The 27,842-nt window shown below is 33.9% G+C and overlaps 1 protein-coding gene across 4 annotated transcripts in view; it reads right to left on the bottom strand.

Moving 5' to 3' along the window:
- Positions 1-27,842, bottom strand: part of LOC114331004 (coiled-coil domain-containing protein 102A) — a 129,887-nt gene that overhangs the window by 4,941 nt on the left and 97,104 nt on the right. Inside the window, exons 6-7 of one of the 4 annotated variants that reach the window (XR_003652568.2) lie at positions 24,089-24,143; positions 7,145-7,248 (exon numbers count right to left, since the gene is read on the bottom strand). The exons of 1 other annotated variant lie outside the window; for it this stretch is intronic. Coding sequence is in view for 2 of the 3 variants with exons in the window: in XM_028280456.2 (XP_028136257.1) it covers positions 7,145-7,248 (104 nt within the window). In the remaining variant the exon portion in view is untranslated. The remainder of the gene's footprint in view (positions 1-7,144; positions 7,249-24,088; positions 24,144-27,842) is intronic. 2 more of the 4 variants (XM_028280458.2, XM_028280456.2) reach the window with 2 other exon arrangements.

Raw genomic sequence — 27,842 nt, 5'->3', positions numbered from 1 at the left:
TTAGAATCTATACCAAGAAAGCTTTTATTTCGCCAAGTTATTTAATTATTGATAAATAATTACTTGCAAAAAAATTTATTTGAAAATTCGAGATTTTGTTGGGAAAACCCACATTTTCTGAGGAAAATTTTTGTCGGAGCAAATCGGGAAAAACATGCCTCTATGTAGAATTAAATTGGGGTGAATTTTTATTTTAGTGTTTTTGGTGTAAAGTTAAAATCTTCGGAGTTATAGACCAATAATTGAAAAAAAAACACGATTTGGGGGCGGCATTTTGTTAATAAAAAAAGTAGCACACTATCTGCGGACTTTGCATACATATATTATTAATATATAGGATCATAATATTCGATTACAGCAATAAAATTGCTGGTAAGTAACATTTCTTTGTACTTTACTAATTAGACCAGCGTATTATAACTATTTTTTTTTTCAAAATTTAAAGATTATGCAAAAAACGAAAAATTTATATTTTGTCGATAAAATAATAAATAAGCATTTAATCTTTATAATCTTTATAAGTTTGATCAATGTATCATGATTATTTTGGTTATTATTGCGATCGTAAATTGTTAATTAACAATTAAATTGTTGCTAAAATATTCGTTTAATTTTCACCGGCTTCTGGAATTACAATCTATACCAAGAAAGCTTTGATGTCGCTAAGTTATTTAATTATTGATTAATAATTACTTAATTTTAAAATTAGAGATTTTGTTGGGAAAACCCGCATTTTCCGAGAAAAATTTTCGTTGGAGCAAATCGGGAAAAACATATCTCTATGCAGAATTTAACTGCGGTGACTTTTTATTTGGGTGTTTTTGGTGAAAAGTTAAAATCTTAGAAGTTATAGAGCAATAATTGAAAAAAATACGATTTGTCGGCGCCATTTTGTTTATAAAAAAAAGTAGTACGCTATCTGCGGACTTTGCATACCTATATTATTAATATATAGGATCTTATAATTCGATTCCAGTACTGGTAAATAACTTTTCCATGAATTTTGCTAATTAGTCCAGAGTACGTAATAATCAAATCCTGTTTTCAGGATTACTGAATTCAAGTTTACTTTCATATAATAGATATTATCATGTCACTTACAACCTTCCATTTCAGTAAGTATAGCTTTTATATTATAAAATGAAGTGTTTTAATTTTTTCTTTTAAAATACATAATAATACTCTAATAATACATTAGCAATACTCTATAATATGATTTGGTATTTAGACAAGGCGAAAACAGCGGGTTCGTTGGGAAAAATATTTCCATGAGATTTTTTTGCATAATCACATTCGTGAGACACCCCAGAATAAGGGTCGAGAAGTCGCCCACGCGAAAAGTGGTCCAAATTTTTTTTAACATTTTTTTTAAGATTGCAAAAATCAATATTTTTGTCCCCCACAATTTTTTTTTGATTTTTGGGACCATTCTGGACAAAAAACGTCTGTTATATTTTTTCTCTAAAGTTGATCGTTTTCGAGTTATAAGCAATTTAAAATTTGAAAAACGCGAAAATGGCCATTTTCAAGTCTTAATAACTCGGTTAAAAGTTATTATTATGAAAGTCAGAAAGTGACTAAATCAAAGTTTAAAGCCCCCCCTACAAGATCCTGAAGAAATTTTTGTCATTATTTTATTACTAAGCTGTTATTTTTAAGTAATAACAATGAGCGCCATGCACGTGTTAGTCGGCCATAAATGCTAAGTGCGAGAGAGATGCCATTCCGGCAGTCAACTTGTGCATCTTACTCGCACTCACATTTACAGCCGCGTCAATACGATCGAACTGCTCATTGTTATTAATTAAAAATAACAGCTAAGTAATAAATTAATGACACAGATTTCTTCAGAATCATGTAGCGGGGGCTTTAAACTTTAATTTAGTCACTTTCTGACTTTCATAGTAATAATTTTTAACCGAGTTATGAAGCCTTGAAAATGGCAATTTTCGCGTTTTTCAAATTTTAAATTGCTTATTACTCGAAAAAGATCAACTTTACAGAAAAATTATAAGAGACCTTTTTTGTCCAGAATGGTCCAAAAAATCTGAAAAAATTTGTCCGGGACAAAAATATTGATTTTTGCAATTTGATTAAAAAAATTTGGACCATTTTTCGCGTAGGCGACTTCTTGAACCTTATTCTGGGGTGTCTCACGAATGTGATTATGCAAAAAAATCTCATGGGAATATTTTTCCCAACGAACCCGCTGTTTTCGCCTTGTCTAATTGCATTTGAAAAGGAAACAATAAATATTCAAAATGTAGTGGTCGGAATTTTTACTTATGCGAGGATTGTTGCATGTCGGAATTTTGGCCTGTCGGGATTCTGGCGTGTCGGGATTCTGGCGTGTCGGTGTTTTGGCCGTCGGGATTTTGAGCGCCACTGGACTTTGATACATATTGTCCCAATTATTTTTATTGCCTACTCGAAAGATCCTGAACAAAGTCCTTGAGGATGAAACAGTTGTAATAAAGGTAAATGGAGTTCCCAATAACAATATTAAATATGCGGATAACCCTGTCATCTTAGTCGAAAATGTTCAGAGACGCGACCAGAATAGCGGAGTCTCGAAAAGGGGCCTAACAATGAACTTTAAGAAGACAAAATTTGAGAATATCGAAAACCTCAAAAAAAAAACCAGAATCTTCTAATAAACGGAACCGATATCGAACGAGTGGATAAATATGCATATCTTGGAACAATGATTACTTCCACAAATGATTACTTACAGGAAATCAAAATCAGAATAGAAACACACGAGATTTAAAGTTGGAGCTAAGAGTTAGGTTTGCGGGTGCTACGTTTTTTCGAGTTTGTTTTATAGAATGGAAGCCTGGAGCTTAAATGCTGCACCAATGAAAAAACTGGAATTATTTGAGTTGTGGGTGTATAGAAAAATTATGAAAATATCGTGGACTGAACACGTCACAAAGAGGTTCTGAGAAGCATGAATAAAGAAATGGAAGTCAATAAAAACAAAAATTGTAATATCTCGTGTTGTATAATACACGTAAAGAAAAATACAAGTTTCTTCCACTGATTATGCAGGGAAAAATCCAAGGAAAAAGAAGCAAAGAGACGTAGAACATCATGGCTGCGCAACCTGAGAGAATGGTAAGGATGTACATCAAATGAACTTTTTAAAGCAGCCGTCTCTAAAATCCGTGTAGCTATGACGATTGCCGACCTCCGTTGCGGAGATGGCAATCTTAGTTGAAGAAAAAGAACAAATTATTTCGTTAAATTTTAATGTTATTTATTTGTAGAGGAGCATTAGTCACTAGATTTCTCGTAAACTGGGTTTTTAAAATATTTATTTTCACACCGACTTTTTTAGATGTTTTTCAACTCTTTCAACATGATGTCCAATATTATCACATGAATACATAGTCCTCAAAATATTTCTGCATCGATGTTGATTCCAGCTGATTTCAATTTAATGATATTAAGCCTATCTTGTAGGGAGGCCACACATATTTTTGGGGAGAGTATATTAGCCTGTCTTACTTAACTAATGGCCGGTTTCACCAACGACAAATAGTAGCTTATTCTATAAATAAAGTTACTCGACCAATAAACTGACACTTCTCCATTTTACTAACGTCAAATAAGACTTATTTTATTTGCACACACCCACACTTATATGGAATCACCATGTATTTCAAAGTAATATTTATTTCTTTTGAAAAAACTTGTTATTGTTGCGAAGAATAAAGGTTTTTATTGAAAATAAACAAAATATATAAGACAATCGGATAGTACACCTCGGTACAGTATAGGTTATTTGCTCGAGTTGCAAATTGAACGAAAATAAATAAACTAACTTTTGCGTCTAAAAACAAAAATATGCCGGATGTGGGGTTATAGAACTTAAAACGAGGAAAGATTATTGGTCTTGTGGAGAAAGTAATGTTCTCAGAGGGACATAGCTGTAGAGCTAGGCGTAATACAGGGCGTTCTGTCCAAAACCTATGCTAGGTAACAGGAACTAGGAAAGCTCAAAAATAAAGCTAGGGAAAGTCGCCAAAAGTAATAACGGCTCTCCAAGATCGTTTAGTTGTCCAGTCAGCTGGAAGACACCCAACCATTTCTCACCTGCGGCTCCAAAGGTAGCTTTTGGAAGCTACAGGTGTAACTGTTTCAGTTGAAATGATGAGAAGAAGAGTTCGTACCAAGAAGTATACAGCAGGAGACAGTTATGGGTTCCCGAGTTATCCAGGCAGCACAAGATTGGTCGCCTATATTTTTGTCTTCACCACCAAAACTGGAACATTGGGAATTGACTAAATGTGTTATTTTAAAAAAAAGTCAGGATTTGTGTAAAATCAGATGACCCATGAAATCGTGTACTTAAGAGGCTGAGGAAGACAAGCAAGAACGAAAACTGTCCGATATATCCACAAATATACAAGGGGAAGTGTAATGTTCCGGAGAGAAATTGTGATCCATAAAAAAACTCCTTTAATTTTCATTCAATCAACTTTAACTGCTCACAGGTATGTTGATAACCTGAAGTCAGGCTATGGAAAAGTGTAAGAGGAGAAAATTTAATTTTATTGCATGATAAAGGACCTCTACATACCATTAGAGTGACTACAGACATCATTGAAGCTGAAGGTATCCCTTGTTTGGAGTGACCTGCTTACTCACCCGAGCTTAATCCTATAGCGTATTTGTGGGATATGCTCAAAAGAAAAATTAGAGCATGCCGGGATAATCCACAAAACACCGCACGGCTAGTACAAGCTGCTCTTAAAGGATGGAGCAACCTACCACAACAAAATGTTGATAATTTGATTAGGAGCATGCCCACGCAAACTGAAGCTTGCATAAGGACTAGACGTGATAACACTGACTATGCTTTTTCTCATGAGGATCTTTCAGTGCGTCACAGTTTTTCGATTTCTTTCTAACGCATTAAATTGTATGTGACAGAAAAAACCGCACGTCGGTGATTACATTTCGTCGGTGACATTTATAACATTTATTCTAGTGGTCAATAGATGGCGCTATAATCGAAAAAAATTATTTACTAATTATATAATATATATCTACGAATATAATCTTTACAATTTATAAGACTATACAAATAAAAGAAAATACCATTTTATAAATGCAATAAACAATTGATTTGTTTTTATGCCAAATTGCAAATAAAATGTGACAACTGTCAGATTTAACTAAAATGTCATGTTAGAATAAATGTTATAAATGTGTATTATCACGGACTTACCTTTTTTTCTATCATTTGTGACGCACTGAAAAATGCTCATGAAAAGAAGCATACCACAAAATACAAAAAAAAAATAAAAATAATTTAAACATTATTCGTTTTACATTGAAACTTTGTATGCTATTGACTTTAAAACAACTATGAAATACTTTCAATTTGTTTGTTATAGTTATTTATGATATAAGTTTTAAAAGTACACGTTTAAGGCACGCATGTGAAAGTTTGCAGACTGAGCGATAGCGAGTTCTGCAATTCACATAAGTGCCTTAAAAATGTACTTTTTAACACGCATATCATACAATATTTTTTCTACAAACGTAATTACGGGACAATATCTACAAAAGCTTTTACTTGAACTTGACTGACATTCCATTTTTATATTTTTTTGACATTACATCAAAATTGCCTATACGGTCAATACGAACTGCAGTGCCTTAAAAATATTTTAAAGCACTAGTGCCTTAAAGTAGCATTATTAACACGGTTGTACAAAAAATACTTTATTGTTTTATTTAATTGTTATGTATTTGTTATTAAATTGCTTTAAAATAAATATTGTTTGACTTCGTGTGTTTGTTTTTTTTTTAAATTCGCACGAAGTAGTAAGTTTGGGTGTGTGTATTTTATATATTTTTAATCTCAGAATTTCGAATAAATTTGCAAGTTAATCTCGCTGTAAATATCTATAAGAAAGTTAATTCGTCAGTTTAACTTTAAATTATCCAAATTATATTGAAACAAAATAAAAATGTAAACGTCTAATAAATTTTATTCGACGAATAATTGACTTATTTGTTGTTGGTGAAACCGGACCTAAGTTGAATTTTTTGTGTATTGAATGTTTATCATTTTAATGTTTGATGTTCTTGTCTGGCGTTCTTGTAAGTAGATTTGATTGTACAAAAGTATGGTCTATTCTATATTTGGCTAAGGAGTCTCAAAAGTTTTTGTAGATTTACTGAAGGCCTTTTCGAAGTCTACGAGGAACAGTAGAAAAGGTTGTTCTAATCTATGCGTTTCTCGATCATAAAACAGCAATTTATCATGCACAAGAATCAAAATATCAATGTATACATAATTTGTTCTTTCACTGGTGTAAATACTATACAATAAACTGATTCTTTAAATAAACGATTATTTTGGCAAGAAATTTCCATTTTGACGACAAAAAACACATTTTTTTATGTACAACAAGCACGGGCTATGTATTTTCCATACAAACATGCATATTTATCTTGCATTTAAAATAGGTAACTGTGTTGCTTGTTGTACAATGTATTAGCTTTTAGTTATTAATACTTGATTTTCGAAGCATTCCCTGTATTATAGCATTCCAATTAAACATTAAGATCACCTTTAACTATTTACACATAAAACTTAACCCCTTAATCTCCAGATAAATTTGTAAGTAAAAACGCTTTAAAACATCTTTTAAAATTAACGCTAAAAAATTTTAGCGTTAATCTATCTAGCGCTATCAGAAGCGCTTAATTAACAATTAAAAAAAATGTTTTCAGATAAAATAATTCCAGAATTTTCATCGGGAACCGATAGAGGTTTGAACTTGAATTTAGACACTTAATGCTTTCAAAATAATATACTTTACTTGTGATTTTGAGCTTTAAATATCGTAATTTTTCAATTTTTTTCAGTTTAAAAGTGTTTGTAACTCGAAAACGATAAACTTTAGAGAAATTTTACACCATACATTCTTTGTTCGAAATGATTAAAGAAAACTAAAGAAAATTTGCCTGAAAATTTGTCTAAAAAAACTTGTTTAAATAAATTAGAACCACTTTTCGCATGGGCCTTGAACCTCATTTATCTCATTTTGTAACTTTCGCTTCTATACTTAAAAGTGACAATAGCATTCGTTTGAAGCTATGCTACATAACATATCCAACTTACCTGTACATTTCATGCATAAAAAGTCAGCACGACAAAAGCCAAAGCTTGATAAGTTCCCAAAATACCATCCTCTACTTCGCATATGAAAGATTATAGCCATGCAACTAAACACCAAAAATATTATAAATAATAAAAATAATAATAACCATACAAAAAAATACGTATAAATACTATTTTTAATTATAACCGTAAGTTTATAGTTAAAGTGGCAATTGATTGTGTTGAACAAATTAAGGTTCTTAAAATTCCACTAATTGATTGAATGATTTCGCAAATTAACTCAAAACGGCTATGTAATTGAATCAAGTATGACTGATATTGTAGTAGGGGGAAAAGTATGATTGAGGAGGATGGTTGATCAGCTATGAAAGTTTTCCTCCAAGTCAGGTAATCTGCAGATAGGATTTCAAGCCCTATCCAAATATTGAAACGTTATATTATATACAGTGTGTCCCAAAAATTTTCGCACAAATGGGAGAAAAGCTTGAATGTTAAAATATAAGGGAAAATAATGATCTATCTAATGATCTTAATGATCTTTTTTTGAAATTTAGTCATCTCAATGTTATGTCACTGACATATATACAATTTCATTACAATAATTACATTAATTACAATGCAGTATTTATACAATTAACAGTTATCTAAGTATTAACTACATTTCTTCTTCTACATTTCTTTATTAAGTCTGGTTTCATAGAGGCAATTGATATTGTTTTGGAATTGGTAAGGGCAGTTTGCAAATATATGTTTGATATCGCCAGAGTATGTACAGCTGGTTCCTAAAAAAACTGATACGACTCGTAAGTAAGATTTGATCATTTTGAGCAGTGTATGATTGATCTGACATTAAATTATATTTATTATGACAGACAAATAATAAAATAAACAAACAAACAGCCATTTTTTGACGTTGAACCGAATAAGTTATGTGACAAATTTTAAGATTTGGCAGTGACAGTGACAGAATGTAAATATTAATTATTTATCCTTCAAAATACACTGCTCAATTTTCTACAAAATACGCTTTAAGAGTCGTATCAGTTTTTTTTTGAACCAGTTGTACATAAAGGAGAATGTTAAAAAGTCATTGGATGTTTGTTGTGTTGTTAGATGAGTTAGTCTTTTACGGCATATTCTGAATCGACGAATTAAAACTTTGTTTTTCCGTGTCATGGAAGTAAACTCAAGTTCAGTAGGATACACATCACACCGCTTGGAAGGGATTTTGCCGCCAGTGATCATGCCCAGATTTTTGGATTGTAGTTTTTCAGTTTTAATGTTATAAGGAAACTATAGATACAAGACAAATACGATAGTTACAAGAAAAACATACGATAATTATAAGACAATAAAGAACGAAACGCATGTACACTTACGATCATTGAATAGTTTACAGGTTTACGTATCTAGCAGCCAATTTTTTAAATTTCTACCTCGTTTAAACCCACCTTTTACGTCAAAGTGACGTTAACAGTGGTGTATCTACAATAGGTTGATTAAAATTAAAAATCAAAATAATATAAATATATTTTACAAAATTTAACAAAATGGACAGTATATGTAGAAAGAATGTTTTTTGAATAAAATGGATTATGGTCTTAATAGGTAACGAAAATAGGGAAGTATGGTTTTAAAATATTCATTTTATTTTAAATCTATTTTATATTAAATATTGATAAACAATGTTAAATAATAAACAGTAATTTGTGTAATTCTTCTACGTGCAGTGCAATTACTGCTCGGAAACGCTGTCTCTTTGTTAGCTTTTTGAGCTCTGGCAAAAGGAGATTCTCTCAAATAATCTACTAATAACTCATCCTGTTGATCTGTGGAGATCTTCTGCCCTCTTGAACCGCCCAACCTTGCTATATAGAGTGATAATTATCCCATCTTTTTTTGATTTTCCATATACACATATACCTCACGTACAAATCTGCAGCAACTTTCCTTAGTGAAACAACATTCTTCGAGTTTGGCAATTACTCTTGCTTTTTTGCATATCACTCAAATGCATTCTAACCATTTTGGAGGAGTTTGATATCGTTTTATTTTATTTTATTTTTCAACACTAGCCAAATTTTTGACAAGCATTGACTTTTTGAAATTTTTTGACTTTGACATTTATCAAATCCGTACGACACTGCAATTTTAGAGTATTACAATATAAAAATTAAGGTGTAAACTATTCAGTGATCGTAACTGTACTTGTAAGAAGAATAAAAAAATGATCACTAGGAACGTTTTTCGAAAAAAATGGACCCTTAATAAGAGGTCAAAGAATGAAGGTAAATAAACTAATAGAACCAAAACACATAGAAAAGGATAAGCGGATTGACTATCTAAAAAATATATAGAAGAACAAACGACGCTAGAACCGTAAACAAAAGATATTACTACAAATAATGAAGAAGTTAATATACATTCATAGGAAGTTCGACAAATACTTGAAGAGCTGAAGAACGGAAAAACTGCACGGAAGTCGGAAAACGGAAAAAAAAAAGGAATATCAAATGAATTACTGAAATATTGTGGAGTAGCAATGACTGAATATTAACAATATTAACAAAATTATAAAACATGATACCGGAAGAAAGGAGAACTATCGACTTATTTCTACTGTTAAAAAAAGGAAATACAAATAGCCAGAAAATTACAGAAGTATGAACGTGTTAAACACTACCCTCAAATTTACAACCAAAATTTTACAATAACTAATGAATCAGAGGATAACGTTAGCAGATGAACAGCAGGAATAAACCAGCATTCTGTGTCGTGATTGACTTGACGAAAGCATTTGACAGAGTAGGACTCCAAGATGTAATCGAACTTCTGTATAATAGAGAAGTTTTCTTAAATATCATAAAACTATTGAAAACATCTACAAAAACAATAAAATGGAAGTCAGAATAGATGGACAACTTACAAAAAAAGTGTCAACAAAGGAAGAGGATGCCCAATGGGAATGAAAGAAGTAAAATTACTGTCACGCAGACGATATATTTATAATCCAAGATAAAGATAGCCTCCAAAGACTAGTCCACATAATTAACATAAGAGCAAAGAACTTAATATGACAATGTCAACTCAGAAAACTACAATAATAGTAATCAGCACGGGGATCGCCAGGGCACGTCTGGAGCCGGCGCTGGACGTGACAGCATGCGGGACATCGGTGGCAGGGTGTTGAGGAGGCGGGCCCCTGTCATACAATCAGTTACAGCCCAACCACAACCACAACCACAAGCGAGCCAAACAACAACAAGAGCTCCACCCGCCGAAGGTGCTGCGCTGGATCATCAGCCGGCGCTCACTCAAGCGGGACGACCAGGCAGCGCATGAAATGGACTGTGTCCTTTAATGAAAACATTTTTAAGAAACAATCGGCTACCGACAACAGCTGTATGCCGAATTTTGCAGGACGTACCCAGATATTCAAGTATCGGAGCAACGATCAACGATCGGAGTATCGGAGCAAGTATCAGACAAATACCGGGTAATTATAAGAAACAACCTTATCCCAGAGACTAGACCCAATACCATCAGAAGCGAAGTCGAACGGGAGATTCATAACGATGTAGTAATTGAAGATCAAGTCCCTGTTGAAGGTCATAAGCAGATTCCTGAGCTTGCCATACAAGAAACTCAACCTGACAATACAGAGCAGGAAAACAACGAGTTACGTGATAACCTAGTAAGCGAAATGGCACGTGTAGTACAGGAGTTTAATGGAACAAACCCACTTAGCAGACCACCGCTACCACGAATAAACTCTTGTAAGAAACTAGGGGGCGCTATTAAAAATTGTGAACACCGAAGCCCTACCCAATTATGTCGTAGAAGCCCACACATTAGAATATTTGCACATACTAATCTACTGTGCGGCAACAGCAATTGCTAATGTAATGGGCGTTAAGATTAGAACACGACGGGGTACTAACAACGGAAGGACTGGTAACAGAATTGCACCCTGGGAAAAAAGACTGCTCGGAAAGATTGAATTACTGCACAGGGATATTGGTCAAGTCACAGAATATATACGAGGTGTACGAAGTAGAAAAGTAATCAGGAGAGCTGAAGAAATAATACTGAGTACTGCAAGACACTCAAGATATGATCCAGAAAACAACACAGCCCAACAGTGCCTGGATACATTAAAACAAAAACTCTCCGTTTATTCAGGACGACTAAGAAGGTACAAAGTGAGTAACAACCGAAAATCCGACAATGCCCTTTTTGAGACTGCTGAGAAGGTCTTCTATCGAAAACTCAATTCCACTGTAGAAAATCTTGATAAGTCTTACCCAAGCCAAGAAGAAATTCATGAGTTTTGGGGAAATCAACTTTCCACACCAGCTGCTCTTAACAACAATGCTGGATGGATAGAAGATACGACACACGACTGCCAACACTACACTACTACTCTCTACGAACCCTTCACCACTGAAGAAGTATCAAATATCACCAAAGAGCTTCATAAGTGGAAATCTCCTGGACCAGACGGAGTTCAAAACTTCTGGCTTAAGAAGTTTTGTAATGTTCATGATTGCTTATCAACACTAACTAATAATGTTATTTCTAATCCGCAGGAAACACCATTATTTCTAACTCAGGGAACCACTTATTTAATACCTAAGGATCAAAATAACACCCAAGATCCAGCCAAATACCGCCCAATTACTTGTCTTCCAACTTTGTATAAATTGGTCACATCCAGTGTAGCCCGGCGTATCTACCAACACTGTGCACTGAACAATATCATAGAGCCTCAACAGAAAGGATGCGCTAAGGGTTCCATGGGTTGCAAAGAACAACTTATCATCGACTCAGTCATTTCTAATCAAGCATATTCCAAAAAGAGGAACCTATTAACTGCCTTCATTGATTACAAGAAGGCCTTTGATTCAGTACCGCATGAATGACTTATCGATATATTGAGAATATATAAAGTCGATGATAATATACTGACCTTTTTAAAGCATATAATGACAGAGTGGAAGACTAGAATTCACCTTCAAATACCTGGTGAAAATAACATCGAAACTGAAAATATTGCAATCAGCCGGGGCATTTGGGGCCTTTTCCAAAGAGATTCGTTAAGTCCACTGTGGTTCTGTCTAGCTATGAACCCACTATCTCAGCTATTGAACTCCACTGACGAAGGTTTTAGCATCAAAAATAACAATGTGGTGGCGAAGCTTAATCATCTGTTGTATATGGATGATTTGAAATTAATGGCTTCCACTCGAAACCAACTAGATGAGATGCTAAGAACTGTAGAATCCTTTTCAAATGACATTAGTATGCACTTCGGACTAGACAAGTGCCGTGTTTTAAATATAGTCAGAGGAAAAGTACAGCCCGGTGGATTCGATATGCAAAATGGCCAGAGCATCGAGGCTATGGGTGAAAACGATATGTATAAATATCTTGGAGTAAAGCAAGAAAATTGACCATAAGCAAATGAAAACTGAAATAACTGCGGAGTTTATACGAAGAGTAAAACAGCTGCTTCGTTCACACCTTAACAGTAGAAATTTAATAACACACCTCACAAAGGCACAAAAACACCATCCTAAAAGTGCAGTAGAAAGAATAACATTACCACGGAATCTAGGAGGAAGAGGACTTATGGGTATAGGTAAGCAATTAGATAAACAAATTGCTAATTTAAGAAATTATTTTCAGTTGCAAGCTGAGACATCTACTCTACATCGCGCTATTTGCGCAGTAGATGACACAACACCGATCAAACTGAGGGAACCAGAAATGCGCATAAACCACCTCACTAAAGACGAAAAAATGCGCACCTGGATGGGTAAACCTCTGCAGGGGCGACATCCCAATGAGGTCAGCCAAGACTATGTCGACAATACAGCGTCGAACTACTGGTTGACATCAGGAAAGATGTTCCCTGAAACGGAGGGTTCATTACTGGCCATTCAGGATCAGGTTATACCAACCAGAAATTACCTGAAATATATCATCAAAGGCCCTCAGGTTCAAAACGACAGATGCTGATATGGATGTCAAGCCCAAGAAACCATCCAACATATTACAGGGGGCTGCCAGGCATTTGCTGCAACTGAATACAAGGAACGGCATGACGCAGTGGGAAAAATCCTTCATCAGGAGATAGCTATCAAGCTGGGACTTCTCCAAACGGACCATCTCCCGTATTATCAATAAATCCCTGAGAGTATGCTTGAGGATGGCAACTACAAGCTATACTGGGACCGCACTGTGCTCACAGACCAAACAGTGGCACATAATAGACAAGATCTCGTACTAGTTAATAAATTAACAAAACAAACAACACTAGTTGATGTGGCGATTCCTAACAACAATAATCTACGTAGTAAATTTACTGAAAAAATCGCCAAGTACAGAGATCTAGAAATTCAAATACGAAGGCAATGGAGAATGCAAAGTACCCAGACGATACCGATTATCATGTCTACTACTGGAGTCATTCCGAAGACCCTCCTCGAAAGCATAAAAAAGCTGGGTCTGAATGAACATCTTTATAAGACCATACAGAAAGCTGTACTACTAGCGACGGCCAGAAGTGTACGAAAATTTTTGGGAGATACACCTGCATTCCAAGTCACCTAGGGCTCGATAACACGGAAAGAGTCCCACCAGAGCTCAATCCTTTTGATACCGTAGGTATCTGGGATGAGTCAATTTTCCCCTTAGAGGGAGTGTGAGCCGTATGGCTAAATCTGGATGTAATCAGCACAAAACGAATCTAGAAAATATGTCTAGAATATCTGGAGAATCCATTTGATAATATACAGGATGCTGTATTTAAAATAAGAAAGTTGGTATAGGTCAATGTTAGATGATACACCCTGTATAAAAATTATGTTATAAGGCAATATTCCAATTAGGTTTCAACGAGTGCAGGCGAATGAACTGGAAAATATAAGAGCATTATTTTATTAAGCTTCTGAGAAATCGGCCCCAGAAGGGGAATAAAAAACAAGATGGTGAACGTTGTAAGGATGTAGAAGTCAAGTGGAGGAACTTCTGCCTTAAAGGTATTTACAGATAGTTCTTAGGGATATAGGGGCACCATTTAGATTTTAAACTGCGACGTTTGAAATAATATTTCTTACTGAAGCTGTACTCAAACCATGAACCTCGTAATCTCAACAATTCTAAGTGCATGTCTACCATTTCACTTAGTCATCAAGCCGACTCAAATGGTTTTAATAGATTTAAAAACTTCTCTTTAAATTTTTAGACAGATGCTAATCTTTAACCAACTTGCTCTTTTACTATTATAATACTGCTTAATTAACATTAGAGACTGAAAGTATTTGTTCAACCGTAAAATTCATAAATTCAACAATATAAATGCTATTGATTGGTAATTTTATGCTGCCCCAGCTTCGGGTGCGCTGTAACAAATCAAAAAGTAGAGGGAAAGTATACCATTTCAACTAAGCGCAACAATTTTTGTTTGTGCTAAGACAAGATGAATTTAGCCAAAGAATCCTTACGATATGATTCAAGTCTATGCTCATTTAATACCCCAGGCTGTGGGTGAAAAAACGTGATATAATTCAGGAATTTTTGAAACCTATCAGGTGTTGTAAAGGACGATGCCAGGAATAACTTCTACTAAAATGTGACCAAAAATATTGTGAGCTTTTTTTTATTGCGATTTTCATTTGTTAAATTTGAAATTTTTAAAGATTTTTAATTTTGCAGCTTAGGATATTGATTTTAGAGAAAAACTTTTTAATAGAAAGTTGTAGTAAAATAAAATACCTACAATTTGAGCTATGGTAAGTTTAATTTCGTTTATTGGTTATTGTATAACAGCCTGAGAAAGGTCCAAAATGGCCGTTTTTTACAATTCCGTTATTTATTGTACAAATATTTTTTTTTATTTTTTAAAGCTTTAAAATGAAGATCTTTCAATTCCAAACATAAAAAAAATTGTAAGGCCGGATTAACGAATTTGTTGCTTAGATATTATAAATTGTTTATCCCAAGAGGTCAAATGTCGAAGGCTGTAACTTTAAAAAAAAATCGTAGAGAGTTGGTGAAACATCCAATCTCCTTCTAAAGAGTTATATTTTCATATTCTGATGTAAATAAATGCGTAAAACATTTTTAAACCTCTAATTTTTGGGTTTGAAAATAAGGGGGAAAATTTTGTTATAAACATTTAGAGCTGAAGCGGCCCTGTACATCCTATGAGTTTTTAACTTACAGATTATTGTTGCTGAAGACGAAACGAAGATTTATAAAAAAATAAAAACTTTCTACGACCAACTAAAGCCGAGCTAAATGTTGGGTTTGAAAATAAGGGGGCAAATTTCGTTATAAAAATTTAGAGCTGAAGCGGCCCTGTACATCCTATCAGTTTCTAACTTACAGATTATTGTTGCTGAAGACGAAACGAAGACTTATAAAAAAATTTTACAATCAACTGAAGCTGAATAATTGTTTCTTTTTTCTTAAATCGTAGTGCCTTTATTTATAACAATTTTTTTTTGATATACTGCATTTTTACAATCTACTCTAAACACAAAGTAATAAGTAAATAGTCTGAAAGTAAATTAACGTGAATTAGGTACCATCCAGTGACGGTTCTCTAAGTATTATTCTTTATTGTGGTAGGTCGTCTGGCCATATTCTCTTTAGTCTTCTTTCAGCAAGTGGTTGGGTGAATAAATTATTTATCAAGTCGTTGGTGTGGTCAGTGGTGCGATTTTGATATTTTATTGAACGATTTTTTATTAAATCCTTGATTAGTGGGATGTCCAGATCATTGTGGAGTGTCTGGTTGGATACATACCATGGAGCTTTACTTATCATACGGAGAATTTTGGATTGGAATGTTTGGAGTATCTTCGTATTTGAAGGTTTACTGCAGCCCCATAGTTCTATTCCGTAAGACCAAACTGGTATAAGTATAGCTTTGTACAGAAGCAGTTTATTTTCAAGAGATAACTAAGACTTCTTGTTAAATAGCCAGTTCATATTTTTTAGTTTAAGATTTAATTGTTTACGTTTAATTTTAATGTGCGTTTTCCATATGAGTTTTTCATCCAGATGCAATCCCAAGTATTTGACAACTGGCTTGATGGGAATCGGAGTATTATTTATAGAAACTTGAGGACATGTAGATTTTCTGGTTGTAAAAGTAATTTGTACTGATTTGCTGGCATTAACATTTATTTTCCATCGCTTGAGCCAGTTTTGTAATTGGTCTAAATGATTTTGAACTTTTTGTGATGCTACATTAGGGTCGACATCCACTGCTAAGATTCCCGTATCATCGGCAAAAGTAGCTAATAAGGTATCATTTCTGGTTGGAACGTCGGCTGTAAATATCAGATAGAGAAATGGGCCGAGAACGCTACCCTGTGGTACGCCAGATTGGATGATGTGGTAATTTGAGAAGTTGTCTTCAATTTTGACTTGGAAATATCGGTCAGTCAGATACGATTTTAGAACAAAGTATAGTTGGTCTGTCATGTGTAATTTTAGTTTATAGAGGAGACCTTGATGCCATATCCCTGCCATCAAATGCCTGTTGTATATCGAGAAACACTCCAGCGCAAAACTTTTTTTCTTCAAGAGTTGTTTTAATTATATTTACTATTCTGTGGCATTGTTGTATGGTTGAGTGTTCACGCCTAAATCCGAATTGGTGTTGTGGTATAATTTCGTTTATGGGGACAACTTGCTCGATTTTATGTAATAGTAGCCGTTCTAATACTTTCGACATTATTGGGAGTAGGCTTATCGGGCGATATGAATTTGCTTGTGTTGCGGGTTTACCAGGTTTCGGAATCATAGTAACTTGAGCTAATTTCCATTGTATTGGAAAATAGCGAAGACGTAGTATGCTGTTGTATATTACTGTTAATAACACCACTGCTTTTCTCGGTAGCTTCTGAAGTAATTCTCCTGTTATCAAATCATAGCCAGGAGCTTTCTGAGGATTTAGCATTTTTATTTGTTGTCGAACCTCTGTCGGAGTAAATGTTGTCAGAGGAAGAGATAGTTGACATGGAGTTTCGAGGTACTTTTTTATATCGTCATCTTCATCGTCATTGTTTTCTGGTGCTGAGAATACAGTTGCAAGATGCTCTGCGAATACGGTGGTTTTTTCTTCAGTTGTGCGGGCCCAGGTCATATCTGTTTTTCTTAAAGGTGAATTTGTTATTGTCGGCCGTTTAAATTTTTTTGTAGCTTTCCATATAGAGTGGTCTTCACGTGAGAGGTTCGAAACATAAAACTGGAAGGAGTCGTTTTTTTCCTCATGTAGTGCTCTATTTAGTCTATGACTTATCCTATTAAGGTACGTTTTATTTAATGGATTTCTCGTTTGTTGCCATATGCGTCGAGCTCTTCTCTTTTCTGCTACAAGTTCTCTTATATGGAGGGGAATATTATGGTTTTCTTGCACACTTCTTTGACGCTGCTGTGTTGCTTCCCACCCTGCTGTTTGTAAAACTGTTGTTAAATAGTCTACTGCTTCCTCTACCTCTTGGTTTTCTTTTATCCTAAAATCTAGTCTAATATTTGTATTTACAGAATTTTGGAAAATATCTCAGTTTGTTTCTTTAGTTGTCAGTTTGGGTGGTATTCTTCTCCATATTATGTGTGTGCTTAAAGTTATTATTATTGTGCTGTGGTCTGATGTTAAATCGAAGTTTGACTCTATTGCACTATGGATGCCAGATATCCCTTTTGTTACAGCAAAATCTACCAAATCTGGGATTTTGTTGGCGTCCGTAGGCCAGTATGTGGGTTCTCCTGTTGATAAATATCTTAAGTTATTTTGTTGAATAGTATTCATTAATGCTCGACCTTTAGGTGTGATTAATCTGGAACCCCATGTGGTGTGTTTGGCATTCCAGTCTCCTGCTACTATGAATTTGGATCCAAGAGTTTGTATAAAATCATGATACTCTTCGCTTGAAATGGGATGTCTAGGTGGGCTGTAGATAGATGCTACACTAAGAAAGGTATTTGTTTCGAGTTTAATGATGGCTGCTTGGATTTTTTCCGTGATGTAAGGTTGGACTGCATAGTGTTTAATTTTTGATTTAATAATAACGGCAGAACCTGCATGTGCTCCTCCGTCTGGATGGTTTGCGTAGTACACAGTATAGTAAGGTATCTTAGTAACCGTTCTTTCTGTGGCATGGCTTTAAGATATTAAGAGAATGTCTATATTATTCATTTTTAAAAATAGTGATATTTCTAGTATATGGTTTGAAATGCCATTAGCATTCCACGACGCAAGTCGTAACGACTTTGTCATTATTTTGTTACTTTGTTAATGACTGTGGTTAACATGGTTAAAATAATGCTATTTTGGTTTAAGAGTTGAGAGAACATATTTTTGAATTCGTTTAGGAAATCTGATAGTTGATCTGTTAATTCATTGTTATTTTTGTTGTCTTCATTTGTGTTTCCAATGACAGCATCTCCATAACTCATCCTGTTGAAATTATGGCTATGATGTTGGGTAGGTATATTTACATTGGGAGTATTGACAGGATTTTGAGTGGTGATTTGTTTTGATTTGTCATTGTATCTGGCATTTAGTAGTTCACGATAAACAGAACATCCTCTATAATTAGAAGGATGGTTTCCGTTGCAATGAGTGCAAATTGCTGGCGTGTTTTTTGGTTTCTTGCAATTCTTTGTGTTGTGTGATCCAGCGCATTTTACGCAATTATATGGTTTTGCACAGTACGCTTTAGTGTGGCCAAATTCTTGGCATCGTGTACATTGTGGTATATTTCTTTTAATTCTCGGTGGTTCCACCCGTGTTTTACAATGTTGTATATACTGCAGTTCAAATATTTCCTTATTGTTCGTTTGAGGCTCGAGGTCGACAAAAAATAAAGGCAATGGTTCACGGCTCAATCTGTGTCTGACATTTGTAACGTTCCTTACTTTATGACCCTTTTTCTGGATTTCCGCTATTATTTCATCTATCGGAAAGAAATGATGTAGGTCTCGAATAACTGCCCTGTAGGCTCTCTCTTCCTTAGGTTGATATGTATGGTGGACGATGTTTTCTTCTCGTACGTGGTGTATTAGTTTTCTGTAGGATTCAGGTGTCTTTGGGAAAATTTTTATTGTATTGTTTGTTAAGGCTTTAGTATAGTAAGTCTCTTTTTGTACTGCTTGCGCTAAACTATCTATCATTTTGCTATAGTTATTCACGCCATATATAAAAATTGGAGGGGGGTTTGAGTTTGGTAGGTTTTTATTCGTATCAGTTACAGAGGTTTCCTGTGGAAGTGACTGGAACCTATTTGAGAGTGTAATTGGATGTTCATTTTCTTTTGAAGTTGGACTTTTAAACCTTCTTCTTTTTGTTCTGATAGTTTGCCATGGGTTTTTTAGATTTTGAGACTCTTAATGTTCTTCATCTGACATCAAATCATCTTCACTCTGCGTTTCTGTATTGTTTTTAAAGTTTAAGTTGGTCTGTTGCGTAACTGTTGGCTGTATCTGATATTGTTCTTGACAATTATTATCAACAGGTATCATTTGGATTACTATTGGTTGATTTGAGCATGATGATGGAGCTTGAGTATCTATTTGACTTACTTGGTAGTACGGATGCATTAGGTTTGTAGTCTCGTTCTGCATTAGAGTTGGACACTGCTGTGTAGCATACCGAAAACCATTTGATCCTGGTCCGTTCCTTGTTGGAAGTATTTTCACAACTTAGAACTCACTTCTCTTTTACTTTGAACTTATCTTATTTATAACAATTAAGAATTAATTTATAACAATTAAGAAATTATTTTACAGTCATTGACTAAATAAAGACTTATATTATCTTAAAATAAAAATTATTATAAAATATAGTTACATTTAATTATTAAAAATTATTTTTAAAATCGGTGCTTTTGCGAGCGGCCGAATTTTGCAAATCGCCCGGCTCGCTTCAAATCCGCGCGCTCGGAAATTTTTACGTAACTTATATTAAATTTTGACCGAAAACAATTTAATAATATTACCATTACAATATACAGTCTATTTACCACTGTATTTGTTTTTCTTGATAAACTTTTATATGTAAAATCTCATTTCTGAAGAAATAATATTACAAAAATGATACATATATATGAAATATATAACTATATTTTTAATTTTTTCATTGTTATATAAATATAATAATAATATAGTTACTTCTTATTATACAATAAAAAACTTTTTCTTCTTGTAGTGACTATCCGTTTTGGATGTTGGCGACCATCATGGCAATTTGGCAAACCCCATTTGGAAACTGAGAACCAGGAAGGCGAAGGATTACTTTGCTAAAAAATTTACGTACGTCGTTCAACACAACAACTACAAATCTTTTTAGAGCAGCAGTACCGATTTAGTGTGCAAGTACAGATTGCCATGATGGTCGCCAACATCCAAAACGGATAGTCACTACCAGAAGAAAAAGTTTTATATTGTATAATAAGAAGTAACATTATTATTATTATATTTATATAACAATGAAAAAATTAAAAATATAGTTATATATTTTATATATGTATCATCTTGAGAAATGAGATTTCACATATAAAAGTTTATCGAGAAAAACAAATACAGTGGTAAATAGACTGTATATTATAATGGTAGTAATATTAAATTGTTTTCGGTCAAAATTTAATACAAGTTACGTAAAAATTTTCCGAGTACGCGGATTTGAAGCGAGCCGGGCGATTTGCAAAATTTTAATAATTAAATGTAACTATATTTTATAATAATTTTTATTTTAAGATAATATAAGTCTTTCTTTAGTCAATGACTGTAAAATAATTTCTTAATTGTTATAAATAAAGGCACTACGATTTAAGAAAAAAGAAACAATTATCTCGGCTTCAGTTGGTTGTAGAAAATTTTTATTTTTTTATAAATCTTCGTTTCGTCTTCAGCAACAATAATCTGTAAGTTAGAAACTCATAGGATGTACAGGGCCGCTTCAGCTCTAAATGTTTATAACGAAATTTGCCACCTTATTTTCTAACCCAACATTTAGCTAGGCTTCAGTTGGTCGTAGAAATTTTTTATTTTTTTATAAATCTTCGCTTCGTCTTCAGCAACAATAATCTGTAAGTTAAAAACTCATAGGATGTACAGGGCCGCTTCAGCTCTAAATGTTTATAACGAAATTTGCCCCCTTATTTTCAAACCCAAAAATAGGGATGTTCACTAATTTTTAAATATAGTTAAATTCAATAGATTACAAGGTATATAAAAACGTAACAATCATAAAACTGTTTAAAAATGTATATTTTTTAAGATAAATGAGTTCATAATGTTGATTTTCTTGGAGGCTAGAAAAACGGTACCCTGCAGCGGGGCTACGGTCTGTGACGTCAGCAATCGTAACGTCTTTGATCGACGACTAGTTTTGTATACTTATTTACTCAGTGTATTTGAATGTGCGCAGTTTTTTACGTATTTAATTATTAAAAATAAAGCCAAATAAGTGGTGTTTTGTTCCTGGGTGTGTAAATACATCAAAAAACAGTTCTGACAAGATTTTTATTACCGTTCCAGCCAATTTAAAACAGAAAAAGAAATGGTTTGTTGCAGCTAGAACTTAAAATAACTAACTTAAAGAACTAACTTAATAAAATAAACATTATAGAAGTTTTCCAGAGACTTTCGGCCCTTGGTAATAATGTAATTGTTCTTTCTGCATTTACATTTTTCAAAAATACTTATTAGTTTTCTCAGGATTCGAAAAAAATGAATGAATTTAAATAGCATTGGACCAAGATTTTGCACCTACCCCCTTAAAAAGTAAATGAAAAAGTTTCGGGACCTCAAATTTGTATTCCTTAAACTGGGATATTTCTAAAAACGGGATTCTAATAATACATACAGTAAAAGTAAACCTTGAAATAACTACATGTGGATGTAGGTATGACTTTATATTATATTAAAATCATTAATAATTTAGTGAAAAGATTGGTTGAAATGAAAATGTATAATACCCAAGTTCAAAGATATTTTTTACCTTGGAACAGTTGTCAACTCGAAATACGAAACAACCGAAATAAGATCTAGAGTTGAAAAGGACATAGCAACATTTAACAACATGCATGAGAAATATTTTCACCCATTGCGACATAATATCTCTCCCACTAAAAATGCGGCTGCTAAAATGTTATTATTTCCGGTCTTGCTATATGGCGCAGAGGCCTGGACAATAATGGAAACATTAATGAAAAAGCTAGAGGCATTCGAGATGTGGGTGTACCCACGTATCCTCAAAATATCCTGGGCGACCCACACCAACGTATAGGTATTGCGTCGAATGGGAAAACAAAAAGAAATCTCTTTTACAATTAAGAAACGAAATCTTAAAAAATTCGGTCATATCATGAGGCATGATAAATATCGTATACTCCAACTGATAACGCAAGGTAAAATAGAGAGCAAACGCGGACCCGGAAGAAAAGACACTCATGACTTAAAAACTTACGCCAATGATTTGGACAAAAATCGATTGAGTTATTCAGAAACGCCACAAATGAAATTAAAATTGCCATGATGATAGCCAACATCCACAACGGACAAGGCACATGAAGAAGAATAAAAATATTTTTAATACACCTAACCAAGGTAAAGTAATAACCAGCCAATGTATGTATACAATATGCATGCGTACAATGCATGCATACAACTTTCTCTATTTTTTTTGTGGAGTATTAAGCATTTATTTTTTTAGCTTAAAGAAGACATGGAAAATTATATGGAATATACACTCAGTAAAGCTGTGGTAGATTTATTTTTTTACAAGATACCAATAAATCATACACCATTGTTACATCTACACCACAGTCGGTAGTTTATACGAATCGGCTTTCTGAAAACCTTCTTCCATTTTATTTGTTTATTTTTGTAAAACCCAAAATATGTCCTTACAAACAGTCTATCCACTTTAAACTAAACAAATTCACTATAAAACTCCACTTTAACCCTGATAAAACAAGAAGAGAACAAAATAAAATGACCTGAAACGTCAAACAGGTAAACAGTAACACTATGAAAATGGCGCGCGCTTGGGGTATGCAACTAGTGACGTCAGGCCAATAGAGAAGCGTTCTTGAAATTTAAAATAATGCTAGATTTCTAATAAAGATTTTTTATAGAAAGGTTTTTCAATTTTGTTGAAATTTTGGACACTTATTTCTAGGGTGTTTCTTAATCGTTTTACATGTTTGAAATGACTTTTTAATTTTTTGTGAACATCCCTATTAGAGGTTTAAAAATGTTTTACGCATTTATTTACATCAGAATATGAAAATATAACTCTTTAGAATGAGAGTGTTCACCAACTCTCTACGATTTTTTTTTTCAAAAAGTTATAGCCTTCGACATTTGACCTCTTGGGATAAACAATTTATAATATCTAAGCAACAAATTCGTTAATCCGGCCTTACAATTTTTTTATGTTTGGAATTGAAAGATCTTCATTTTAAAGCTTTAAAAAATTAAAAAAAAATATTTGTAGAATAAATAACGCAATTGTAAAAAACGGCCATTTTGGACTTTTCGCAGGCTGTTTTGCAATAACCAATAAACGAAATTAAACTTACCATAGCTCAAATTGTAGGTTTTTTAATTTACTACAACTTTCTATTAAAAAGTTTTTCTCTAGAATCAATATCCTAAGCTGCAAAATTAAAAATCTTTAAAAATTGCAAATTTAACAAATGAAAATCGCAATAAAAAAAAGCTCACAATATTTTTGGCCACATTTTAGTAGAAGTTACTCCTGGCATCGTCCTTTACAACACCATATAGCTTTCAAAAATTCCTGAATTATATCCTGAAATCGACCTATTTTTCACCCACAGCCTGGAGTATAAAAACTTTCTATTTATATGTATTAACATCAACATACAAATCTCAATATATACAAACTGTCATACTTACACAATCATTTTCATCAAATTGAGCCATTTCCTCACCACCGTCTTCTTTTTCCAAACTACCAATAAAAGCAGCAGTGATTTAGAAAATATTAGTAAATAAAGTTTACTATATTAAATTAGAGAACTACTTTTAAGCAAATTATTTCTATAAACTACTAAATCCTTTACAGTAAAATTTTTTTAATTTACCATCCAGCAATATCATAAGATTAATCATTTTAAACTCTTAATTTTTTTATTTTAATATTCATATCCCAGCATCAACTACCTGAGGAGTTTAGAACGAGGGGAAGGACAAAAACAAGTTAGTACATTTTATTACATACATTCTTATACTTTTTTGAGAACGTCCAAATAAGACACTTGTAAAACAATGCTCTTTTCCACGTCACCGTCGGGAATAAACTAACACAGAGAATAAAGTACTTTCCTCTACTGATCAAGGAACTAAAATACGTCCACCACTCTCCTCAGCATTAGAGTATTTTTTATCCCCCATGTGCATGATAAAAATTTCACAAGGATTTCATTTACTTTAAAATTGTGCTTTAGATTTTCGAAAGAGAATAAACAAATCCAATTGTTTATTTACATTGAAAAATGCCGCTAGTGAGATCAAGTGCTATCCTATCTCACGCTTCTCCCTTTATCTTACAGGAATTTAAAATAACTATCTTAAGTTATTTTATTTCTCATAGAACCAAACCTCTAGACCTGGAACACATACACATGTACTTCAGGAGAAATAGGTCCAGATATTACGAAAGAAGAAATAATCCACGCATTAAAAACAATGAAGAACGGAAAAAGCCCAGGACCTGACATACTTCCTATCGACCTTCTAAAAATTATAAATGAGCAGCATATTGATGTTTTAGTGATACTCTTGAACAAAATTTATAGCTCAGGCACATTACCCAAAGAATGGTTAACGTCAATCTTTATTTGTCTCCCAAAAATGAAAAACGCCAGAGAATGCGGCGACTACCGCATCATTAGCTTGAGGTCCCATGTGCTAAAGTTGCTATTGAAAGTTATCCATAACCGAATATATCATAAACTGGACATAGACATTAATGATACGCAATTTGTGTTTCGCAAAGGCCTAGGAACTAGTGAAGCTCTTTTTTCACTTAACATACTTATACAAAGGTGCCTGGACGTCAATCAAGATATAATGCGTGTTTTATTGACTATAATAAAGAATTCGACAAAGTCCGGCATGAACAATTAATGCATGTCCTGGAATCAAAGAAGATAGACTACAATGACCTCAGGATTGTATCTAGTTTATACTATGAACAACGAGCAAAAGTACGTGTTAACGATCAGCTATCAGAGGAAATTGAAATCAGACGTGGAGTGAGACAGGGATACGTGTTGTCGCCAATTTTTTTTAATGCCTACTCGGAAGAGATCTTGAAACAAGCTCTTGAGAGTGAAACATATGGAATAAAGGTAAATGGAGTTCCCATTAACAACATATGCGGATGACACTGTCATCTTAGCTGAAAATGTTGGGGATCTTCAGATGCTGGTGACCAGAATAGCGGAGTGTGGACAAGAATACGTTCTAGCAATGAACGTCAAGAAGGCAAAGTTTATGAGAATGTCAAAACCTCAAAGAAATAATGAGAATCTGTTTATAAGCGGATCCAATATCGAACGAGTCGATCAATATGCATACCTTGGAACAATGATCAACTCCACAGGAGATTACTTACAGGAAATCAAAATCATAATAGAAAAGGCTAGAGCAAATTTTAACAAAATGAGAAAAGTGCTCTGCACAAGAGATTTGAAGTTGGAGCTAAGAGTTAGGTTGGCTAGGTGTTACGTTTTCTCGACTTTGTTTTATGGAATGGAAGCTTGGACCTTGAATGCTGCACCAATGAAAAAACTAGAATCACTCGAGCTATGGGTGTATAGAAGAATTCTGAAAATATCGTGGACAGAACACGTCAAAAACAAAGAAGTTTTGAGAAAGATGAATAAAGAAATGGAAATCTTAAATACCATCAAAACAAGAAAATTGGAATAGCTCTTACACGTGGAATCTTACACGTGGAGAGAGATACAACTTGATCCAATTGATTATGCAGGGAAAGATTCAAGGAAAAAGAAGCATAGGAAGACGCAGAATATCGTGGCTGCGCAACCTGAGAGAATGGTACGGATGTACATCAAATGAACTTTTCAGAGCAGCCGTCTCTAAAATCCGAATAGCTATGATGATTGCCGACCTCTGTCGCGGAGATGGCACTTAAAGAAGAAGATCTTAAGTTACCAACCATCAGACGATAATGAATTGCATTTTAAATACTTTTACGCCTTTAATAAATTGACGTGAGAAACTTTTTTCAATAAGCTTTGGGCGGTGCGGTGTATGAGGCCAGTTAAGTAGCAGTTAATTTGCAGAAGCAGAACTTTGTCGATATAAGTGTTTCTTTGGAATTGTCTATGTTTTCATTTTAGAGTAAAATATATTATAATATTCCTAATTTCTGAAATCGATATGTTCCTTGGAAGCAGGTCATCCAGTTGTTCGTCGTTAATAGATCCGAATAGACTACAACTAATCAAGTAGGCCTGGATCCCGCGTACCAAAAAAGAGTTGATTAATAGCAAGCTGAAAATTTGTTAAAAGCTTAACGGTGTCTAGTCGGACAAACTTTGATGAAGGGGCACACTGGAACAGGGGAAGTTTTAATTGTGGAACAGGTTACAGATTTCGAACGTCAGACTATGAAAACGTCCCATGTATTTGGTCGGACAGAATTTCCAATTGATTTGTTAGTCTTTCATTAAACTCTCCTGCAAAAATGAGACTGCTATTTATCACCAAAATAATTCCTGTCATTTGAAATATTCTACGTGTCGGACTTATTAAAACGCCCAATATATTTGTCGGACAAACATTTTTTCATATATTATATACAGTTTGCTATTGAATAAACTTAAAAACAACCTGCTAGTTTCACAATCATAAACTTATCAGGATGACACGTTACACAATTAAAATCACGTTCCACAATTAAAACTTCCCTTGTTCCAGTGTTCCCATATACACTAAGTTTACTTTTCGATTAGATATAGGGACTTAAAATGGCAATACTGCCGGCTTTCCACATTCAATAAGCTACATACATGGGATATTATTATAATTTATACACATGTAAACATTAAATGTGTCGGCGGTCATTGAGTATCAATTTCATTGCCGGCTTTCCAAATTCAATCAGCTCTGGGTTATTATTATAATTTATAGACATGTATTCATAAACATTAAGAGTGTAGGCGGCATAGTCATGTCATAGAGTATCAGTATCATCTTCAAAATAGAGGTGACTACTTCTTTAGTTTTTTAATATTCTTTTAAAAATCCTTAAGTCCGCACTTCACTCTCACCGAAGTCGATCGAGGTTAAACAAGTACGAGAGTGTAGACGGCCACCTTGTGTAACTTTGCCTGACTTCGTTCTACTTCCATTCTCTGTCGGTCTGGTCAAAGGGATCTTTGTCGGTATCGCACTTCGAACGAGTGTATAGAGAGGGTACTTCGGACTTCGGTCAACTTTGGCGAAGTAACTTCGCCGAGAGTGTGGAGCCCGTTTTACTTGTGAATTGCTTACATTATTTATTAATTATAAAAAAGAGGGTACGGCGATAGAGAGATAAAAATACTCTGTTACACTGATGACACCGTGTTAGTAGCATAATGCGAAGACGACCTACAAAGATTACAGCACGAATTCA

The sequence above is a fragment of the Diabrotica virgifera genome, chromosome 7 (genome assembly GCF_917563875.1).
Source record: "Diabrotica virgifera virgifera chromosome 7, PGI_DIABVI_V3a".
In the NCBI taxonomy this organism is placed as follows: domain Eukaryota; kingdom Metazoa; phylum Arthropoda; class Insecta; order Coleoptera; family Chrysomelidae; genus Diabrotica; species Diabrotica virgifera.
Note: the sequence above shows the minus strand (reverse complement) of the source record. Positions and strands in the feature narration are given on the sequence as shown.